Consider the following 21,508-nt stretch of genomic DNA (forward strand, 5'->3'; position numbering starts at 1 on the left):
AAGGGCGCGACTTAAGAGAATAGGCTACCCAATGCCAAAGTGAGAACCATCACAAAGGTCTGTGTAAAGGGCTACCAATCTAGGGTGAAAGCCGCCATAAGTGGGTTGTCGTGAATATCAACACTGGTGAATTGTTAACGGCCTATAGAACCTGACCCAAAGTATAGGCATCAAGTTGCGCCAACCTCATCTAGCATTGGTTTCAGGACATTATTTTCCACATATTGACTAGGTATATAACAATCACGCTAAGGCTGAATTGAAATGCTATTGAGACTCCTCCTCCTAGTCATGGAGCGTACATGGATTAGTGGGTTCCTAATGGCATCCTAAAGCTAAATTTTGGCAAGTGTGTTCATGGCAATCTCAGGTCAAGTGGAGTTAGGAGGGACCATTTGGAATCATGTGGGTTACGCCCTTCTTGCTTTCTTGGATCATCTAGGTGTGGTGGGTTCTTTGGAAGCCGAGGTGCATGTTATCCATCAAAGCCTCATACTTTAACCTTAAATTGGTTACAAATACTCCATCTACTCTCATAGTTCTCATCATATAGTCATCTTTTTCAGATTGTGATTAGGGCAATCATGTAGGAGCTCGCCAAAGGGGAGAGATATGAAGAAATTTTGGCAAAAGTTCCTAGAGTTTGCTAGTGTCAAGTAGTAAGGGGGGCATCCATTGCATTGTGGGACTCAACAGGTTGTAGAATGACTATAAAATATTAATTGTAGGCTGTACAAGGGGCGCAAGTCGGTTTTGAACTGCAAATCAGTATCTTTCTCTTTGTGTTTGTGTTTGTGTTTGACGCCAAAACCTTAAATGCCAAACCTACCATTAAGACATTTATGAATCAGGTTCATAACAAAGGGCATAGCACAGTTCAGCAACTTACCTAACATTAGCTAGCTTCATCAAAGACTTTTCCTTGTCCACTTTGAGAGTGACAATGGGCAAAACTCACATGCTAAAAAAGTAAAGCACCTCATGATCATGAAAGCAAAGTCGAGAATCAATCTCTCAATGTTACCAAACCTGGACTGACCAGCTGAATCGAGTTAATCCAGACCAGCCCCTGTTCGGGCATGATAGCACATAGACCTAGGGGAGGGAAAGACAAGCCAAGCCAGCTAATTTTACAGTGAGACTGGAATGGGAAAAAGGTCCAGACTGAATCTGTCCTTTCTCCCTCTTCAACTGTGTAAATGGGGGAAGCTAGTTTATGTTTCCAGTCAAACAGGGAGGACAACGAAACCCAACCAATGGTCAAACCCAACTACTCTACCAGGTTAGTTTTTATAACATTAATATTTCTCACTGATAATTAATAATCAATAATCAAGGATTCAGTTACCATATTTAACAATCAATAATTAAATAATAGTCCAGAGATTTGAGTGAGAAAACATTTTTCCAAAAAGCATATGTTACATACTCAAAAGAACAAATAAAACAAGTTTTTTTTTTATTAAGGATGTAAAAACTTAAAAAAAAAAAACAAATAAAACAAGTTAAAGCACTCAAATATAAAAGGAAGTAAAGAACACCTGTGCTGCACTGTGTGCCATAGGATATACAGCTGATTGAGCATATACAAGAGAAGGCCAAGATCCAGGTCCAGATTGGCAGACCAAATCTGTTATAAAACACAAATCCGTTATATCAATTGCGATCTGTGTACAATAGCAAGTGGACAAAAAAGATTCTTAAATATATGCAAACATGTATGCTTGAGATTTTGGGTTTTTTGAGGTTTTTGCTTTGAGAATTAAGCTTTGTGACTTTTCTTTTTTGCAATGGTAAGCTTTGCAACTTGCTAGCCTCACTGCTCTTACCTTATATGAATAGCGCATGAGACTTTGGTAGCTAGAATTAAGCTTTATTACTTCAAGAAAAAAAAGAATTAAGCTTTATGACTTGCTAAGCATAACCACTCTTATCTTGTATGAATACCATACAACAGGACTTGGGTGCCAGTACAAACGATGTGAAAAACATACAACTCGTGTAGCAATGAATATCAAGTGTTTCAATAAAGAAATAATCGCAAATTCAATCAGAAATCTATTCCTCGGAATATTCTCTGTGATCAGATAGTCGGTCAAGTTAGCTCTTGGGTTCTCCTTCGCAAAGAATTCTGTGATCTAAGAGCAACAAATATGAGGGAAAATTGGAGAAATGTTGCGAAAATGTCTCTTATTTCGAAGGCTCCTATTATGATAGAATGGACTAGACCTCCTCCTGGACACTTTAAATTAAATTTTGATGGAAGTGCTTTCGGTTGTCCGGGCCCAGCCGGATTTGGTGGAGTAATTCACGATGATCAAGCAAATCTTCTCTACACTTATGCGGGTCCAATTGGAGTATCAGACTCTACTTGTGCGGAATTACATGGCTTGCTCAACGGGCTGAAACTCTTCAAACAAAAAAAGGATGGTGCTCTCTTGATTGAAGGGGATTCTCAAGTTATTATAAATTGGTGCTCCAAGCCTTCAAAACCTCCTTGGCGTCATTGGAAGATTTATGATGAAATCTGTAATTTAACTTCTGATTTATTATGTACTTGGAAACATGTACCAAGATCTGCTAATCATTTAGCCGATGTTCAAGCTAAAAAAGGCGTTACCCTCCAACATCTTGTTGTGGAGGAAATGTCTTTTTAGTTTTTTAGTTTGTATTTTATCTCTTTTGAATACATTTACAACTCTTCTCAAAAAAAAAAAGTGTTTCAATAAAGAGGTACTAGTGAGTATACATTGTAATTGGAAGCACATTCCTCGCTCTGCCAATCATTTGGCAGACATTCAGGCTAAGACGGGTATTTCACTCTAACACCTTGTTGTGGAAGAAGGCCTTCCTAACTAGGTTTGTTTGTTTCTTTTCCCTCTCTTTTATACTATATATACCTCATTTCAAAAAAAAATAAAGAGGTACTAGTGAGTATAAATCATGAATGGAAGGAAGAACAACAAAAGAAAAGCATTTACAAAGCTATGAAGTTAATTTGATGAAATTATTCATTGGTGATACATTGTGTAAAAAGTGTGAAAAATCTAGAGAGAGAGAGAAAAAGAAGAGAGAATAGGTGTCAAAGCTCTGAAGGAGTTGCATTGGGGGTTGAGCATGACCCTCAATGCTATTTATTTAGGTTTAAGTCATAACTTACAAAAATGACAAAAATGCCTTATTCCCTTATAACTCCCATTCTACTCTTCCTATGAACATAAAAATTTATACATAGACTAAAATCAAACATGCTGAACAGGATAGGGTCATAACATAACACATTTTATCATGTAAAATGACCAAAATACCCTTAAGCTGATTTTCTCACACTCCCCCTTAAGTTGTGGCATATATATCCACGAGGCCCAGCTTGTCACAAAAGTTCATGAATTCACGTTTTCCTAATGCCTTGGTGAAAACATCTCCAAGTTGATTAGCCGAATGAACATAGGGAGTGATCACATCTTTCTTCATCACAGCATCTCTAACAAAATGACAATTTATCTCTATGTACTTTGTTCTCTAATGAAAAACTGGATTGCTGGCAATAAATATAGCGGCTTGGTTATCACAAAACATAGTAATGGCTTCATTCTGATGGAAATCTAACTCCCTAGATATTGATCTCACCCACATGAGCTCACTGACAATATGTGTCATAGACTTGTATTCTGCTTTTTTTTTTTTTTTTAGAAATGATGCTGAATTTTATTATGAGAGCTCAAACGAGCTGATTACACGAGGGGAAGCCTTACCAAACAATGAGAGATTGTTGGGAGGTTCCGAATTTTGCCAATTTATCAGCCAAAAAATTGGCTGATCTAGGAACAAAGTTCCAATTACAATAAATGGATGACACAAAATGTTAGCAATACAATCAATGATTGGCCAGTGGCACCAAGGAGGGGAGCTTTTTTTTTAACACCAGCTGATGGCAGTCTTTGAATCGCCTTCAATAATTAGCTTGCCATGGAGCCGCTCTTTAAAGATTTGGAGGCCGAGGGTCTCCACTACTATCTCTGAAATCTCCACTACTATCTCTGAAAACACCACCAGCTCCAGCTGGCCCAGGACAGCCTAAAGCACTGCCATCAAAATTGAGTTTGATGCAGTCGTAAGGGGGAGGATCCTAGGTGGCCATAACCGGAGTCCTACGAGGGCCTGCCATGTGCGCTATCAAACCCCAATTTTCTCGAAGGGAGACGCCCGATAGAGAAGCAAACTCCTTCCTAGAATGTAGCCAGCTCGAGATAAGGCCCACTGCCTAAGAAGCTATATTATCCGGGTTGCTAGCCTTGGAATTGAATCTCTTGTTGTTTCGCTCTAGCCATATACACCATGGGACATGCGCAAGGCATGCCAAGAGAATTATCTTGCCCAGCTTAGGAAGGCGCATCCCCATAACCATCTCAAATGTGCCAAAAAGGTCCTGATGTAGCCCTATTTGGAGACCAATCTTCTGAAATATCTTCATCCAGACTTGCCATGAAACCACAAAGGGGACAAGTGCGATTGGGGGCGGTGTAACCTCTTTTATGGAGATTGTTTGAGGTAAGGATTTGTTCCCTGATGGCCGTCCACACGAAGAATTTGATTTTATTAGGCGCTGAGAGCTTCCATGCCAGGTTTGCCTTGTGCTCATGCATGTGACTTGTATTTTGCTTTTGCGTTGGATCTAGCTACAATGTTTTGTTTTTTGTTTTTGGTTTACCCACTAATTAAGTTGCCACCCAGAAAGACATAGTAGCCTGTAGTTGATTTTTTGTCTAACATTGACCTAGCATAATCTGCATCAAAGAAGGCCTCAATTTTCAAGAGGCCATTATTTTATTTTATTTTATATGATGCTGATTTTTATTAAGGCAAAAGCTCAAGAGAGCATATTACAAAGGAGGGAAGCCTTCCCAAACAATGAGAGATTGCTGGGAAGTTCCGAATTTTGACAATTTATTAGCCAAAGAGTTGGCTGATCTAGGAATGAGATTCCAATTACAATGTGTAGAAGATACAATGTCAGCAATATTATCAGTGATGGGCCAGTGGCACCAAGGAGGTTGTCTTTGGAATACCAACTAATAACCGTCTACGAGTCGCCTTCAATGATTAACTTGCCATGGAAACAATCCCTGAAGATTTGGAGGCCGACCAGCAGAGCACTAACGTTAGCAGTATTAGAATCGGCAATGCCCACCGGACCAGCATAAGAAAGAATAAGGTCTCCATTGTGACATCTGAACACACCACCAGCTCCTGCTGGCCTAAGACATCCGATAGCACTACCATCAAAAATCAGTTTTATGCAATCGCAAGGTGGAGGATCCCAGATAGCCATACTCGGGAGCTCTGCTGGGGCCAGACATATGAGCGATCAAATTCCAATTTTCCCGAAGGGAAACTCCCAATAGAGTGGCAAAATCCTTCTGTGTATGAAGTCAGCTCAAGATGAGGCCAACGGCATGAGAAGTCGTGTTATCTAGGGTGCTAGTTTTGGAGTTGAATCTCCGGTTATTCCGTTCGAGTCAAATGCACAATGGAACATGCCCAAGACAGGCCGAAAAAATTGACTTACCCAGCCGAGGAAGGAGAATGTTACGGTCCCGAATCTGACACGTGGATTCTTTGGGAGGATCTACAATCTGCCACGGGTTACGGGTCTTCCAGGCATTACCGTAGGGATAATAGGAAGACATGGGGAAGACGAAAACGAAGATCAAGCCTAAGGGAAGCTTGATAACCCTAGAGCTCGTTGAGGAGAACTCTAAGCCTCTTTACGCTAAATTTAACCTAATTCTTAATACTTCAATGCTTCCTTTTCTCATTACTCTTACCCCTTAAATAGGGTTCACCCTGTTAGGGTTTAATAAAATATTACAGAAATATCCCTATAAATAAAATATTCCAAAAATATCCCTATTAATAAATAATTCCAAAAATACCCCTATGGCCTAAACTGAAATAAAATAAAGTAAATTAAATAAAACAACTAAAATAATAATGTTATTGCGTGCATAACATTACACCCCCCTTGGAAGACGAGCTTGTCCTCAAGCTCGGAAGTAGTGTCTGTATGCCGACGCCTCCACCGGTGCCATAGTAGCATCTGCGATAGCTATGACCCCCTTCAGGATTTTTTTTTTTTTTTTTTTGTTTTACCTACTCGCAGCAATTCTCGTTTATGTCAGTATCATGCAATGCAGAGGTTCCAAAACCAGGTTTGATAACTGGTGGTAAACAGAGTCTACTACCTCCGCAATTTCATTATTCAGGCCAGCACTGGATCAAATAACAGCCCACAGAACCTTGGGAGGGTGCTGGTTATCTTTGGCAAGGCGCTCAGACCGGCATGGGGCTCTTGTCCGGATCTGACCTGTTGACAAACCCATGGCCATATCAGCAATAAAGGTATCCTCAGTTCCATCACTCCAGTGACTGTTATCACACCCCAGCCAGTACGTTTGGACATCTGAACAACCTCACTGCTCTCTATGACTGAGCCAATATAGTTGACCTTCAACAGAAGAGCATTGCACTCCTTGTCCTGGATTGCTTTCTCCACACGCTTTGAGTTAGTAAGAAGAAATTGATCTCCAACACTCTGAACTTGCTCCCTAATCTCCTTCGTTAGCTTGTTGTAATGTTCCCACACAGCCTTAGCAATTCGATCCGCAATAGACACAAGTGGGTAGTAGGCCACAAAGGACTTGTAGACAGTCTTTAAGTTGTTTCCTGAAATTTTCTGGGAGCTATCATGGTTTGCCACTTTGAATTTCAAATCATATGACGTATCCTCATGGTCAGAGAACTCAGATGCAGCGACATCTATGCCAATCACCATCTGGCCAGGATATCCGGTTATGGCTCCATGAACAACACTATGGGCAAGAAGAGTACAGTAGATGTTTTCTGATGCATTAGTAAGAATTACACGGATCATGTAAGTTGGATCAATATACTGCAGGTTTATTGCTGTCTTCTGACTTTTTGAGAAATGATCCTTGACTTTTTGAGACAGCCAGAGGCTAACATCAAGGAGTAAACAATTCCCTGATGCATCTTTTGTATCCGTATGACTCATGCTGTGAGCAACATACTCCTGCCCAGAACTTTCTGTTAATTCAATGACAATATGCCCATTTTCTTTAATTCGCTGCTCGGCAAATTCAGAAAGTCCACCTTCCCCTTCTAAGTAAAATGGAGACTCTGGATTTAAGCAACAATCCACATGTCGGCTTGCCAAAGTAGCATTCATAGCTATAAACCCACTGTGACGACCTAGAAGTTTCAAAATTTTCCTCGTCCTTGCCTGTGCAGGAATGCTTCCAAGCTCACTTGCTGCACCATGGTTAAAACCAGCCCCCTGGAACTGCACTCCTTTGAGTCACTTGCAAACTGGTAAAGATTCGTCCCCCAAACGTTCAACATATTGATTCTGCATGATCCATGTTAGCTCTATAATGGAAACTCGTTCAAGAACCAGGATGACAGTTTTAGCATCATCTGCATGCATCCACAGGAAGAAAAGTGGCATTATCTCCACTCCCAGTAGACACTCCCAGCAGATTGTTCCTGCCAAACCACCTTCTGGACAACTATGAAAGGGGAGGAGCTGCAGGTAGCCACCACCACACTCCAGTTGCTGGTCATGCTGGACAGAAAATTGAATATCACCACTGTGGTTCCCATAAATAAGCTGCTTTAGAACATGTGATTGAACACTCTGCTCTGCTTGTGTGGCTTGCAAAATACACGTCAACATCTGATCCCTTGGTATTCGCATATGATCAACCCGTAGGATACCATTATCCAAGGTATTGGAAGCTCCATATCCAAATTGCATCCCATATCACAAATAGTACTACCTGGAAGGGAGGATTGCACAAGAAAACCATTCACTCCATGCTCCTGTCCATCGATGATTAGCTGAGCATAGAGAATATCATGTGTTGAAACTTTACCCATGCCACTGTGCTCATCAACAGCTAAATATACCCTTCCCCAAAAAAATTTCAGCATCACATAAAGCACAAAGAAATACGGAACCTGCACACTGGTCTCCTCAATTGAAAAATTAAAAAGTTTCCCATTCTCAAGTGGACAACGAATAGACTCACTGGTGCTGTGTACAGCAGCAGAACAACCAAGCCAAGCCGAAATTCCAACAATAGTTTTATGCAATTCATAGTTAGGTGGAACACCAGAAGCCTTAGTCTTGGAAACAAAGACCTTCCGTCCAAGTTTGAGCTTCAAATTGACTACCCAAACGAATTTTTATCTCCCTGGAATCCAGAAAAGGAAACCGCCCCTCTGCAATTTGACAATTCACCTTCGCACAGCTACTGTACGCATCCACAGAAACACAAACCCACCAAAAAAAAATTTCCCAACGTTCCCAGAAAATTAGTTTTACAGATTCTAACATCCTCCCAAAAATTTGATCTCGACTGGCATAGACCCAAGCCGAAATTCCCGCATTTGGGCTCTGGTTCGTGGCTTCTCGAAACAGAGAGCTTTCGTTCCCAATTTCCGAGCAGCGTTGCTGCTGCTCAGCACCTTGGAGGCCCTTCAACCGCAGGGAACCACGGATTTTAACATAAAATAGATGGCGCTTCAAAATCTTACCCCAAATTTCGTTGGATATGGTTCCCCGTTGTGCTTCTAAGGGCAAGGGTGAGGCTGAGGATGAGAATCCGGAAGCCAAAGCCCACCGGATTTGTTTCCGATGGCGCCGACGGAGCCTCCTCCGTGTCCGGTGGCGAAAGGCAAACCTGCGCTGATGTGGCGAATATGGCAGCCGCTCGTCGGCCTGTTCCGGCGGAATTTGTGCCCCATAAAGTTCCAGTTCAGCCAGTGTCGTGGTTTTCTTCATCGGTGGAAGATGTATGGCTTCGTGGGAGACAGGGGAGGGGAAAAACCCTTCCGATGTGCACAAATTGGGGTTGCCGCCGTCTGATGTCTGGGTCGAAATAGGCGCCGGAATATATTCCTTTTGCAGATTGGGATGGTGATCGGCTCGCCATGACTCATTTTGGTGTGCTTCCAGATTTAAGGTCTCCCCCGATCTGACCAACGCCAACGATGTCGTAGCCGAAAACCTCTCTGATTTTCCCAAATCGTCGTCGTTGTTCGGCTTTGAAATTCCGTGTGCGAAAATTTTAATTTGTCGTGACGCAAAGCCTCTCTGCCCATCTGATATTGACCCCAAATCCTCTGCAGAGGCTTCGGGTGCTCGACGGGACAAAGTGGTAACTTGGTCACCCGATTTCCCATCGGAGATAACTTCTCCGGCGAAGGCCTCTCGATACTCTGTTGTTAGCCAATACTTCACCCAGGCATCACGCCATTTCTGTATCTCTTCCACTGCAAAGCCATCTGCAGCCATTTCACGGACTTGTCTGTGCATCGCCAAACATGGGTCCTCGTGGCCCATCGTGTTCCCGCTCTGATACCAGTTGTTACGGTCCCGAATCTGACACGTGGATTCTTTGGGAGGATCTGCAATCTGCCACGGGTTACGGGTCTTCCAGGCATTACCGTAGGGATAATAGGAAGACATGGGGAAGACGAAAACGAAGATCAAGCCTAAGGGAAGCTTGATAACCCTAGAGCTTGTTGAGGAGAACTCTAAGCCTCTTTACGCTAAATTTAACCTAATTCTTAATACTTCAATGCTTCCTTTTCTCATTACTCTTACCCCTTAAATAGGGTTCACCCTGTTAGGGTTTAATAAAATATTACAGAAATATCCCTATAAATAAAATATTCCAAAAATATCCCTATTAATAAATAATTCCAAAAATACCCCTATGGCCTAAACTGAAATAAAATAAAGTAAATTAAATAAAACAACTAAAATAATAATGTTATTGCGTGCATAACAGAGAATCCCTCAAACCATCTCAAAGGTGCCAAAGAGGTCCTGATGTAGCCCCAGTTGGAGCCCGATTTTCTGAAAGATCTTCATCCAAACTTGCCACGAAAATCCAGAGTGTAAGAGGACATGTTGGACTGTCTCTTCACACTCACCGCAAAGGGGACAAGAAAGATCGGGGGCAGTGAAGCCTCTTCTATGAAGATTGTCTGAAATAAGAATCTGTTCTCTGATGGCTGACCACACAAAAAATTTGATTTTGCTTGGCACTGAGAGTTTCCAAGCCAGGCTCACCTTGTGCTCATGAGTACTGAAGTTTTGCTTTCTGATATGAGAGTAAACTGAAGTGACAGTGAATCCGCCATTATTACTAGGCTTCCAACTCACCAATACTATTATCCAAAAGCACTCAGTTGATAAGAGGCCATTATTTTTAAAGAAAGACCCCTCCCTGGTGCTCCCTTGAGATATCTCAAGATCCTCTGAGCTGCTTCAAGATGAATCTTTCGTGGGTGTTCGATAAACTGGCTTACTACACTTGCTGCAAACGATATATCAAGGCGCATAACTATACATTGTTGTTAGGGATCTGATCCCTCTTCCTTTGTAATTTTTTCTTGTTAATATAAATATATCTTTATAAAAAAAAAGGCTTCTTGCTACCGGTTTAGCTCCCAATAATCCATACTCGTATAGCATATCGGTTATATACTTTCTTTGAGATAACACATGTCCTTTTTTGCTTCTTGCAACTTCAACACCCAAGAAGTATTTCAATGCTCCCAAGTCTTTGGTCTAGGAGTAGCAAGTAGCTTTTTAAATTCTTCAATTCCAAGGGTATCACTATCAAACAATATAATATCATCCACACATACAAGTAAAACTATGCTCCCGGAAAGCCTTTTTATGACAACCAGTGAATGATCGTAGTGGCTCCTAGAAAAGCCCATAGATATGACTATTTGACTAAATTTTTCAAACCAACCACGAGACCTTTGTTTCAGCCCATAGATCGCTTTCTTGAGTCTACATACATTGTGCATCTCCCCATGAGCAACGTACCCCAGAGGTTGCTCCATGTATTCCTCTTCTTCTAGATCTCCATATAGAAAGGTATTCTTTATGTCTAATTGGCATAAGGGCCAACCTTGAGTAACAACAATAGACACCAGAATGCATACCAAAGATAATTGAGCATCTGGAGAAAAAGTTTCAAACACATCTACACCATAAGTTTGTGCGTATCCTTTGGCCACCAGGCGAGCTTTATACCTATCATCCGAGCCATCAGCCCTATACTTGATTGTATCCACCCATCTACAACCAACGACTGCAGTACCTGAAGGTAACTCACATAACTGCCAAGTTCCTTGCTCTAACAAAGCAGCCATTTTTCATTTAAAAAAAAAAAAAAACAAAGCAGACATTTCAGCATCCATGGCTTGATTCCATTGTGGAGAGGACATAGCATCCTGCACTAAAGAAGGAATAGTGCAAGCAGAGATAGACAATGCAAGCTTTTTGTAGTTGTCAGACAAATGATCATATGACACAAAATGAGACAACGGATGACGAGTATCTTTCTAAACACCTTTCCATAAAGCAATGGATAGGTGCATATCACTTACCTCAGGATCCTGAGACGAAGATGAATCATCGTCCTACATGGGAGAGGAGGTCGAGGGATGCACCTGTCGACGATGATATACCTGCAAAGGTTTCTCAACAATGATATTTTGCATAGGTCCAAGACAATCATCCGCCGACAAAGGAATAACTGACTCAGAAACTAGGGAAGACAGATGTACATCAATGGAAGTAGTAGACGCAAAGAAAGGAGTATCCTCAAAAAATGTGACATTTGCGGATACAAATGTTTTTCAAGTAGATGGACGAAAACACTTGTATCCCTTTTGTGTACGAGAATACCCAAGAAAGACACTTAATTGCATAAGGAGATAACTTATCTTTGGATGATCCCATAACATGAGTAAAACAAACACATCTAAAGACACGAGGAGAAACTGAAAACAATGAAGTTGAAGGCAACAGAATCGGAATGGGAATTTTACCTTCAAGGACAAATGAAGACATCCTATTGATCAAGTTGCATGCAGTACATACTGCATCACCCCTAAAATGCTTAGAAACCTTCATATGTAACATCATAGTGCAAGCTACTTCTAGTAGATGACGATTTTTATACTTCGCTATTCCATTTTGTTGCGGAGTAGACATACATGAGGTTTGATGAATGATCCCATGATTTTGACAAAAGTTGTTAAACTTATGATTCATGAATTCAAAACCATTGTCAGTACGCAAAATATGAATAGAAGCCAAAAACTGATTCTTTATTTCATTGTATAAGAGTTTGAATACATTCAAATTTTTCAGATTTTTCCCGAAGGAAATAGACCCAAGTGCACCTACTAAAATCATCAATAAATGAGATAAAGTACCTAAATCCAAACAGACTTATTATAGGACAAGGACCTCAAATATCTGAATGAACAACCTCAAATAGTTGAAAGCCCAAGCACGTTGTAGTCCCTTTTTTGGAAGCCCAAGTCTTCAAAAAAGGCTTAATTTGCTTCAGCTTCTGAGGCAAATTCCAAGCAGGGGGACCCACAGTCTCGGAGTTGGACCAGAATTCCGAAATAGTCCGATCAAAATCAGCCACAGAGAGCCAGAAATTCTCAAATCTAAAAAGCTTTGGACCCCATTCACCCAGTTTGGTATCCAAGGCAATGGGCCAATGATCCCAGCGCACTCGGTTAAGGATGCACCCAGTCGATTGTTGGTAGAGTTGAAACCATGCTCCGTCAGCAAGGAAGCGATCTAGCTTCGAGAGAATGGGTTCCGAGAGACGACCATTAGTCCATATAAATTTTTTACTTGAAAGAGGTATCTCTTCCAAGTCGTTTCCACCAATGAAGTCGGCAAACATCCACATGGATGAGAAGATATGATTGCAAGGCAAGGATTTGTCACAGTAGAATCATATAGTATTGAAATCCCCATTGAGCAACCGAGCACGTTGTTGGAAAATGGAGATGGAATCGAGTTCCTCCCAAAAGAGGTGGCAGTCTCAATAATGGGTTGGGCCATAGACTCCCGTGATTCCCCTTTCAGCACCAGTGCCACTGTCCCGAATGAGGAGGATGATAGAGAATGCACCGAGGTGTTTGTTGAAAACATCGATATGATTTGTGTTCCATATTGCCAGAATTCCGCCAGTCGTTTGAATGGATGTCCAATCCAAAGAAGGGGCGGTTCCAAAGCTCGCGAAAATTGTCTAAGGATTGAGCTTCGGTTTCTTGTAAGAAGACAATTGAAGGTGAAGACCAAGAGAGGAGATCATGTATGGCCAAGTGTTTGTGAATGGCTCCAATTCCATGGACATTCCAAAAGATCACGATCATTTCTTCTTCTTTTGATAGGAATTCTATTTTGGGTTTGGAGTTACTCCCGCAAGTTGACCCTGATAGACTACACCGGCTAGATACATCGTTTAACTCTGTATCTCTTCGTCAAACTTGTGCCTGTCAGATTGGAGAACATTCACCAGTTTGTGAGAGTTCTCGTTGGGCAGGGGAAAAATCAAGCGGCCAGAGTGGGGATCAACAGGGTATTGGGTAGGTGGATTGCTGGATGCACAGGGGAGAAATTCCTGGTGTGACTTTGCTTCCTTCTTCGTTGATAGGTGCCAAGAGTAGTGGGGTTTGTAAGTAACACCTTCCGCCTTGTTAGTTGTTTTTCTTGTTTTATTTTTCTTTTTATGAAAATGGTAAGAATTACATTAAGGTAGAGAAATGTTTTTTTGTTATTTTGGTGCTAGTTTAATTGCTGGCACTTCCCCCTTGTTAGTTGAAACTTAAACTTTTCCTCTTCCTCTCCTTCTCCATTGATTGGTTTTTCTTTGTTTTTAGTTTTGTACACTAAAGCTTCACATTCTCAAAATAATATACAAATATGTATGTATGTATGCATATAAATATAACAAAGACACATAACAACAACACAAAAAATAACCAAAAATATTTCGTTGTGGTAAAAAGAATAATTAAAATGATTGTTGTAGTAATTATAAACTGGTAGGTTGAGATTACTACAAGGCCCTATCCCAAAATGACTTGTCGACTTAGGAAACCTCTTTTCCAACTAATAAACTCAAGATCTTTGTACTCACTAATCCATGTGGGACTATTCCTTAATAATATAGTTATCTAATTGTAATAGAGTTAGCTCATGTAGGAATTTTTGAAATTACAAAATTTGTGTATATATGCTAGAAATAGACTATTATAAAAATGTACAAAAGTGAGACCAACATAGGATGAAAACCTGCCTGGCCCACCAGTCCCAGACGCTTCAACATTGATGAAAGCTCCCACTGAATCCTTCCATCTATGTGACTTCATAAATCCATGTGAACCCTAAACAGCAGATGCCATCCAACAATTCAAAGGTTGTGAGGTAATATTCAATTAAGAGAGCAGTTAGAGGATAATTCGCTGCATGAACCCTTTTTTAGTGGCTGACTCATGCCATCTACAAGTGTTGAAAAACAAGATAACCAGAACAGAGTTATAGAAGCAGCAAATTACAGTTTTAGAAGTGGATATAAAAACCTTCCAGTGAACTCAAAGAAGATAGTTCTACTACGATCATGTTAGCTATTAGACCCCCAACTGTCCTTTTCTTTTTGACTGACCCCATTATATCAGTTACTTTGACTCACTTAGCCAACCATAGTTTTTGAAATTGTTGTTTTTTTTTTACACTGATGCATTACATATTTAGAAGTTTTTTCCTTTTTAGGTTTTGTCTATCAATTGAAAACCAAATGTTGTGCTAATGACATCCTCTAGTGAATTTAGCACAAATTAGACAGAAGGATAGATGAGATACTTGAAATTCGGTACTCAACATCAATGCCACTATATATATAATCGGGAGTTATTCAAAGGATGAGAACTTTATCACCTTTGCTTTTTAAGAATGGAAAACTTATTTTAGAGGTCAAGATTTATACAAGAAGCTAAAGTTGATTACCAGGTTTTTACCAGAAGAAAGAGCTCTTCAGCTCCATTAAAGAGAAATATAATTGGCTGAGGTGGAATCCAACTGGAATCAACCACAAGACGTGCTAATTCAAGCATTGATGCTGAAGAACAAAAAAAGGGAGAGACAGAGAGAGGAAGATTATAAAGACAAGAAAATAAGCAAAATATAGAAAACTAGATGAGAAAATGAAAACAAGCCTAGGCGCCCACCAACACATGAAGCGCAATCACCAGCACCAGGAGATCCTAGTGGACTATCAAAATGTCCATTCACTAAGACGGATGTATCTGTATCCTGTGAATCTGCAGATGAAATCCTGTAATGGCAACAAATAACAGTTCCAGTAAAGGCCTTTTAATTATATAGTGACCAGCAACGATAAACAAATAAAGCTTAAAAGGCGTGAGCTACACATCACTTTTTCTAATTCCACTAACTAATGATATGATAGATAAACAGTGAGACTCGCCAGCTAAATGAACAGTTGTTAAAATTATTTATTAGAAATAGACCTCACGACAAGATTAATGTGATCTCTGTACGCAAAGGTTAAGCGATGACCCAAAAACACCATGCTGAAAGTACCCTCAACGAGGGCCTCCTCAATCTCAATTCTGCGTCGTAAAACACAAAAAGTCAGCTGAATTGTTGAGAGCACTCTCAGTTAAGAACCGATTTCAAAAGCCAAAAACTCAGTTGATCCTTCCTGATCAATTAATTATCAGTTATCAGTACTTCTTATCGGTTCCAGTTCGCTCAGCCAGGATTTCCATTTCTTTCTTCAAGTAATAAGCAGCTTCCTTCAGACCCGGCTGCCCTTCCTAATAAACGAAAAATCAAAAGACGTTACTAACAGAAAGGACCCAAATTGCCAATCCGGAGGTCCAAGCAGAGCACTCACTTGACGACCACCTATTTCTTCCGCCAACTTTCGTACGTGTTCCATAGCTCTTCCCTCCGAGAATTGATCGGAAGGCGCCTCAGTCCCCAACGGCGTGATATGCTTCATGTGCGTGATCCAGTACGCAACACCTGACATAATCCCATATAGAATTGCAAGGCAGAACAAACATTTGAAGCCCGAGGCGTCTCTGGAGCTCAACCAAGACGCCATTTCCGGCCTCTATACTCGACAACGGAATATCGACCGACTCAAGAAGCACAATAAGTCCGATACGAAGTATACAACCAAAGTTTTAAAGGGGCGGAGTGAATGAAGAGACCTTGAGTCTCTGGTAAGAATGATGAAGAGACCTTGATCGAAGAAAACTTGAAGAAGACGAGAACGGTGTTAGGTCTTGATTAGAATTAAATAACGGATTAGTTTACGCCGTTAGAGGTGTGATCCTGATCCTCGTCTATTGCGGGCGTCTCTGTTGACAATTTAAATTAAGGAATCTCTGCATCACGTCTTGTTTTTGCCTCCTCTCGACAATTTTGAGGTTCTCAGAGTTGAGACTTCAGACTCTGGATGGGGGAAGCCAGGCCACATCCCCGGCGCAGGTGGAACCACTCTTGCCTGTCACATTGTGTACGGGTCTAACCACTACCCGCTACTATTTCCGAGACTACAAAATATTGAACATATATTGATAACCCTACTCTTGTCGTCCAAATTAGCTCTAAGTATCAGAAAATTTCTACAATGCGTCTATGAACTATTATCAATTCTAATGGAACCTATGCAATGATAAAAAATACAATGTTATATTGGTAAATATTTATTACTCATAATAATGCTACTATGGTTTGTACTTAGAGAAAGTGAAATTTTCAGGCAACGTTAGTTTGTTTATAATATAGTAGATAATTATAGTGTAGCATTTTTTATTTTTTTATAAAGATGTATTAATAAAATTGAAGAAAATTACAAAGTTTGAAGGAGCATTTCCTTACAACCAATGATTGTAGGTAGCTCCCTGCCTAACAAGTACATCTGTCGCTGAATTCGTGGGTCCAACAACAAGAAATAATTAAGGTAATATCTAAAATTTTCTTAAATGTATCCTAATGTCTCCACGGAGGAGAAGACACTTTCTCACACCAACCAATCACCACTTTTGAATACCCTTCAACTTGGAGGGGCCCACTGCATCTTTCTTTGAAAAACACGAAGACCGGAAAGGAGAACCTATAACTCAGCATTCGTAGAATAAAAATACCTAGGGGGGATAATTATAGTGTAGCATAGTACATGTCTACTAAAATAGGTTTAGAGAAGTTTGGGTTGGTTTTATTTTTTGAAACTAAAATGGATTCAAGTGAGAGTGAATTGAACATAAGGGCATTTTTGTTCGAATACCGACAATCGTAATATTGAGAAATTCATCAATACATTATTAAATTTTTTTCAAGTATTGAATATACCGATGAATATTTGTCGATTGCACCCAAAATCTGATTTTGGAGTCAAAAGGGTGGGTTGAAGGGTCTCTTGATATCTATAAAATATAGAACAAAAGATTCCAATGAAGTAACAACAACTTGATGAAAACAAAATTAGGGATAGGATGAGATATGAATTGGTTTTGAATAGAAAAAGAAAATTCCTTGCAAATAGCAATTGGCTAATTATAATAATGAAGACCAAAAACAATTGAGAATAACTGAGAAACAATTAGCCAATTAATTTCGCAAGCATGTTTACAGACCAGCCAACTCACTAATAGTTGAGAATAACTGAGAAACAAAATTATAACAAAGTTCTTCACATGGATTTCTTCTGTTTGAATGGCATTTCTAAAATGGTGTCTATTATTCATTTTGCTGCTTTCTGATAACCTCATTTATTCCTTAATTAAAAAAAATGATTCAAATTTACATTAGACAGATCATAAAGATAGGCATCCAAAGAAGCTGTTTTTTTCCCAAATTACCCAAAACTTTAATCTTGTATCTGTGTAAAACTTCTGTCTCATCCCAACACAACATTTTTTGACCAAAACAAACATTGGAATAACTCATCTCAAGCACCCAAAAGAAAATTAAATAAAAAAGGCGAATTGCACAAGATCAATAAATAAAGCTTAAAAGAAAAAAAAATTATGATAGACTCTCAAAAAGCATAAATTCAAGAGAAAGTACTCCACATTAAAATTACGAAGATAAGGAACAAAACTGCAAAAATAATCACTTATCCTTTCCTATTACTCTGACCATGTGAGAAAGGGTTTCAAGGCAGCATTGGCAGCTACATCAAATACCTGAAGACTGTGTAACAGCAAGATAAAAAAGACTAGAAGAGAAGCTCCTTGTCAAAAGATCAAAAATCAATGGGGTAAAATTTAACGAAACTAAATATACAAGTAAATATGACTTCCTTGTCGACACATTTCCCATCAAGTACTTAAAAACTCATATATCATCATATAAACCAAAAGAAGATGACATATGAAGCATTCAGGAGCAATTACAGGAAAACAGTGTTAATGTCAGTGAAGAGCCTACAAATTCCCTGATTATGTGCTTCCAGGAGCATCATTTCCTCCAGCTGGCTTGCGGTTTAGATAGCGAATAACAGCATCCTCAACCCTATTGTGTAATCAAAGATAAAGAAACTCCATGAGAAAAACAATTGATAACCAATACTTGCAGCAAATAACAAGAAAACAACAGGAAACTTACCATGGTTGGTTGTAGAAATCTGATCGACGCTCTTTTTCTGCATTTCGACTGGCTTCACCAGCAACAAGTCTCAGATCCCGGCTTTGTGATGCAATCAAGGCATTAATGAACTCAACAGGAGACTGACTAAAACCTAGAAAGAATGCCCTTCTCTTACGATGCTCATGAATCTTCTTTATAGCAGCACAGATTGCTTCATCACATGCAACAATCTCTTTATGTTTCTCCGTATTTGCCAAGAAAGCTGACATTTCTCTCTGTATAGGGAAGGGAATATCAACTACTACATCATAGCACGCATTTGCAGCTGGCTGATTTCCCGAAAGTTTAATCCTGTGCTCCAAATGGATGGGTTGGGGAGGAGAAAGATGGGAAGAGATCTTTTGTGAAACCAAGGAAAATTTCATTTTTTCTTCTCCAAAAACTTTCCGGAGAGGCTGATCACATGCAAAATATGACGGGTCGCTAGGATTTTGCAGCTTTTTTGCCTTCACATAATGCCAAATCGCAGCTATGATTCTCGGGCGTGTGTCAACCTCAATGCCAAGAACTTCCATCAAAGGTGGAGATAGTTTAAACTTCTCAGGCACATAATTCATCTCCAGCCTTACATTTGCAACAAATTCCTTATCTCCCTTTCTCTTAATCTCAAAACCTTCATGAAGGGCTGGCGAGCGAGCATGTTCCCAAAGAATTGTTGGGTTATCAGGATACAACATAGGATCAAGTGTGATAGTTATTCTTTTAAAGAAAGATGAGAACTTTGGATATGATGGGCTTGGTTTTGGTATTCCACCAGCTGCATCTGCATCCACAGCATCTTCTAAAATTTTTCCAATTATCTTAAGAGACCATGAAGGGGGTTCCAGGTTTGGTTTTTCTGGGATGTTTCGAGTTTGGTTGGCATAAGTGTTAAAAACATAAATCCGGAGAGTTTTCTGGATACAAGGAGGATTTTTTAGGGACTCTTGGATGTCAATTTTCTTCCTAGACAAAGCTGCATCAACCCGGGCCTCAAAGTCAACCAACTGAGTGTAAAGAGCAGATTCGGGTAAAAGTGCTGCAACTCGGTCTGGGAGCTGTTTCTCAGGAAGTTTTTGCTTTTTTCTGCGAGCTGCTGGAGTGAGTTCTGTAGTCCTGAACGGAGGTGGGGCATTGACTGCAGTGGTACCTGGGGGTCTAGCTGGAGGTTTCTGGGAAGCCCGCTTAGCGTTGGCTGTGCCAGGAGTAGATAAGGAAGGCGAAGATGCTAGCCCAGCGTTTTGGTTGTGGCTGAGTGCCTGCGCTTGGGCTTGCATCTGTGCCTGGTATTGGGCTTGAACTTGGAGTGAAGACTGAAACTGGTTTTGGAAGTGAGAAGCTCCGGGCGTTTGGCTTTGAGATGGAGGACGAAGGTGAGAGAGCTGATTCATCGTCATAGCTGAAGGTACCATGGCCGGATTTCCTAGAGGAGATGGGACCGCTGGATTTCTCGGTTGGTTGTTGTTATTTGCTGCCATTATTTATTGGAGAGACTAGTCTAGAAAATAAACCATAGATTACATATCATATCCTAAACGCGCAACCCATCACACGGAAGGCTTTCAAAGAATCAAAACAAAAGGTTTAATTACAACCGCAGCCGACGTAAAGATCCAAAAAAATACAGGAAACCGACCACTTCAAACAAATTAGGGCAACAATGGGGAACAGAGCTTCACCTCGACAAAACCCTAATCCTGACAGCACAATAAAACCGAAAACCACAATTTGAGTTACGATATATCCTAGAAAATGCGAAAACGACTAATTTTGCTGCCTGGCGAAACAAATCACAGAAGCTTGGTTCTTGCACAAACAAGGAAAGGAACGATTTGCTCTATACAAGCACGCAATGTGCTCAAAATAATTCAATCAGTCTAACACAACGACTGAACAATTTGAGAATGAGTGGGAAGAGACTTACAGTTTCTAGTACTGCACTCCCGAGTCCTTAGCTCTTTCCTCCACTCCCTCCTTCCGTCGGATTCAACCTCCTCGAAATAGCGCGTCTCGGTAAATTTCTCCTCCGAGGGAACTCATATGCGCAGAACCAGAAAACCGTTCAGACAAACCTCCGTTCTGGCCTGTAATTTGTCAAAATAGTCTGGCAATATCGATAGAAAATAAGAATTAGCCCTTTTTTCAATGAAAACCCATTAACTTCCTATTAAACTATCTAAAATAAATTTATTAATTTATTAAATAAATATATTATTTTCCTAATTTAATTTAATTTTATTAGTAACTACATTTTTTGTTGATATTTATGTTATCATGTCATTTATATATCAGTTAAATTAAAAAAACTCATCAAAAATTGAAAATTACAACTTAAGGGTGACACGATCTTTTTTTATTTAGTTATCAAAGGTATTTAATGATTTAAGTGTTCATTAAAGTATTAATTAATTAAAGGCAAGAAATTTTGAATATATTTTTCCAGTTAATTGTTAAAACTTAAGATTTCATGATGTATAATCACAATATACGAGGATTAATGGGTAAGAAGAAGAAGAGTTGTAGAGAGAAGGTTTTGGGAGAGAAAAGGAAGAGCGACAAATTTGGAGAAAATAGGAGAAAGATTAGGGTAATGGACTTGTCCAAACCCCTCCCACTTAAGTTGTATTTAGAGATATCAAAAGTACTAATATTACGAAAATACCCTTCACCCTAGTAAGAGTAAATAAAAGACGTAATCATAAACTAATTACATCAATACCATCTTTATAAGATCATTCTTTATTTACCATCATGCCACCACTGTGTGGGCATGTGGGCGTTCTCCTCGGTTTGTGGGCTTGAGCCTATCTTCCACACACTTGGATGTATAGGTCTTCTTTGGTCATGTAGATTTGGGCCCATCTTCCAACACTCACCCTCAAATTGGGGGTGAGAGAATATCATAAACGCTCAGCTTGCTGCAAA

The 21,508-nt window shown here is 39.9% G+C and overlaps 2 protein-coding genes and 1 pseudogene across 5 annotated transcripts in view; all 3 read right to left on the bottom strand.

The window, feature by feature from the left end:
- Positions 1-16,338, bottom strand: part of LOC137961585 (uncharacterized) — a 71,053-nt gene extending 54,715 nt beyond the window's left edge. The window contains exons 1-7 of the mRNA XM_068808405.1: positions 15,840-16,338; positions 15,674-15,759; positions 15,451-15,552; positions 15,148-15,254; positions 14,938-15,038; positions 14,220-14,307; positions 1,542-1,630 (exon numbers count right to left, since the gene is read on the bottom strand). Coding sequence (XP_068664506.1) covers positions 1,542-1,630; positions 14,220-14,307; positions 14,938-15,038; positions 15,148-15,254; positions 15,451-15,552; positions 15,674-15,759; positions 15,840-16,052 — 786 coding nt within the window. The 5' untranslated portion in view covers positions 16,053-16,338. The remainder of the gene's footprint in view (positions 1-1,541; positions 1,631-14,219; positions 14,308-14,937; positions 15,039-15,147; positions 15,255-15,450; positions 15,553-15,673; positions 15,760-15,839) is intronic.
- LOC137959355 (enolase-like) lies at positions 6,027-7,249 on the bottom strand (annotated as a pseudogene).
- Positions 16,339-18,276: 1,938 nt separating the features above from the next.
- Positions 18,277-20,608, bottom strand: LOC137961601 (SWI/SNF complex component SNF12 homolog). Of its 4 annotated transcripts, none has more exons than XM_068808408.1 (3): positions 20,508-20,608; positions 18,563-20,076; positions 18,277-18,469 (listed from the first exon to the last, which is right to left on the bottom strand). In XM_068808408.1, exons 2-3 carry the CDS (start codon positions 20,059-20,061, stop codon positions 18,397-18,399), a joined length of 1,572 nt encoding a protein of 523 aa, XP_068664509.1. In that variant the 5' UTR covers positions 20,062-20,076; positions 20,508-20,608; the 3' UTR covers positions 18,277-18,396. The 4 variants fall into 4 exon arrangements, with proteins under 4 accessions (XP_068664509.1, XP_068664508.1, XP_068664511.1 ...); XM_068808407.1 differs by having other exon boundaries at positions 18,563-20,081; XM_068808410.1 differs by having other exon boundaries at positions 18,563-20,280; positions 20,508-20,607.
- Between the last annotated feature and the right edge of the window lie 900 nt (positions 20,609-21,508).

Source organism: Aristolochia californica, unplaced genomic scaffold, assembly GCF_029961685.1.
Source record: "Aristolochia californica isolate CCGP_79_NKW_82.1479 unplaced genomic scaffold, dmAriCali1.0.hap1 SCAF_1, whole genome shotgun sequence".
NCBI lineage: Eukaryota > Viridiplantae > Streptophyta > Magnoliopsida > Piperales > Aristolochiaceae > Aristolochia > Aristolochia californica.

Excerpts from the sequence above, each read along its gene's own strand:
- LOC137961601 (XM_068808408.1), bottom strand. The coding sequence starts at position 20,061 with ATGGCAGCAAATAACAACAACCAACCGAGAAATCCAGCGGTCCCATCT. Across the intron at positions 18,470-18,562 it reads GATTTCTACAACCAACCATG|GGTTGAGGATGCTGTTATTC; the intron begins GTAAGTTTCCTG and ends ATTACACAATAG.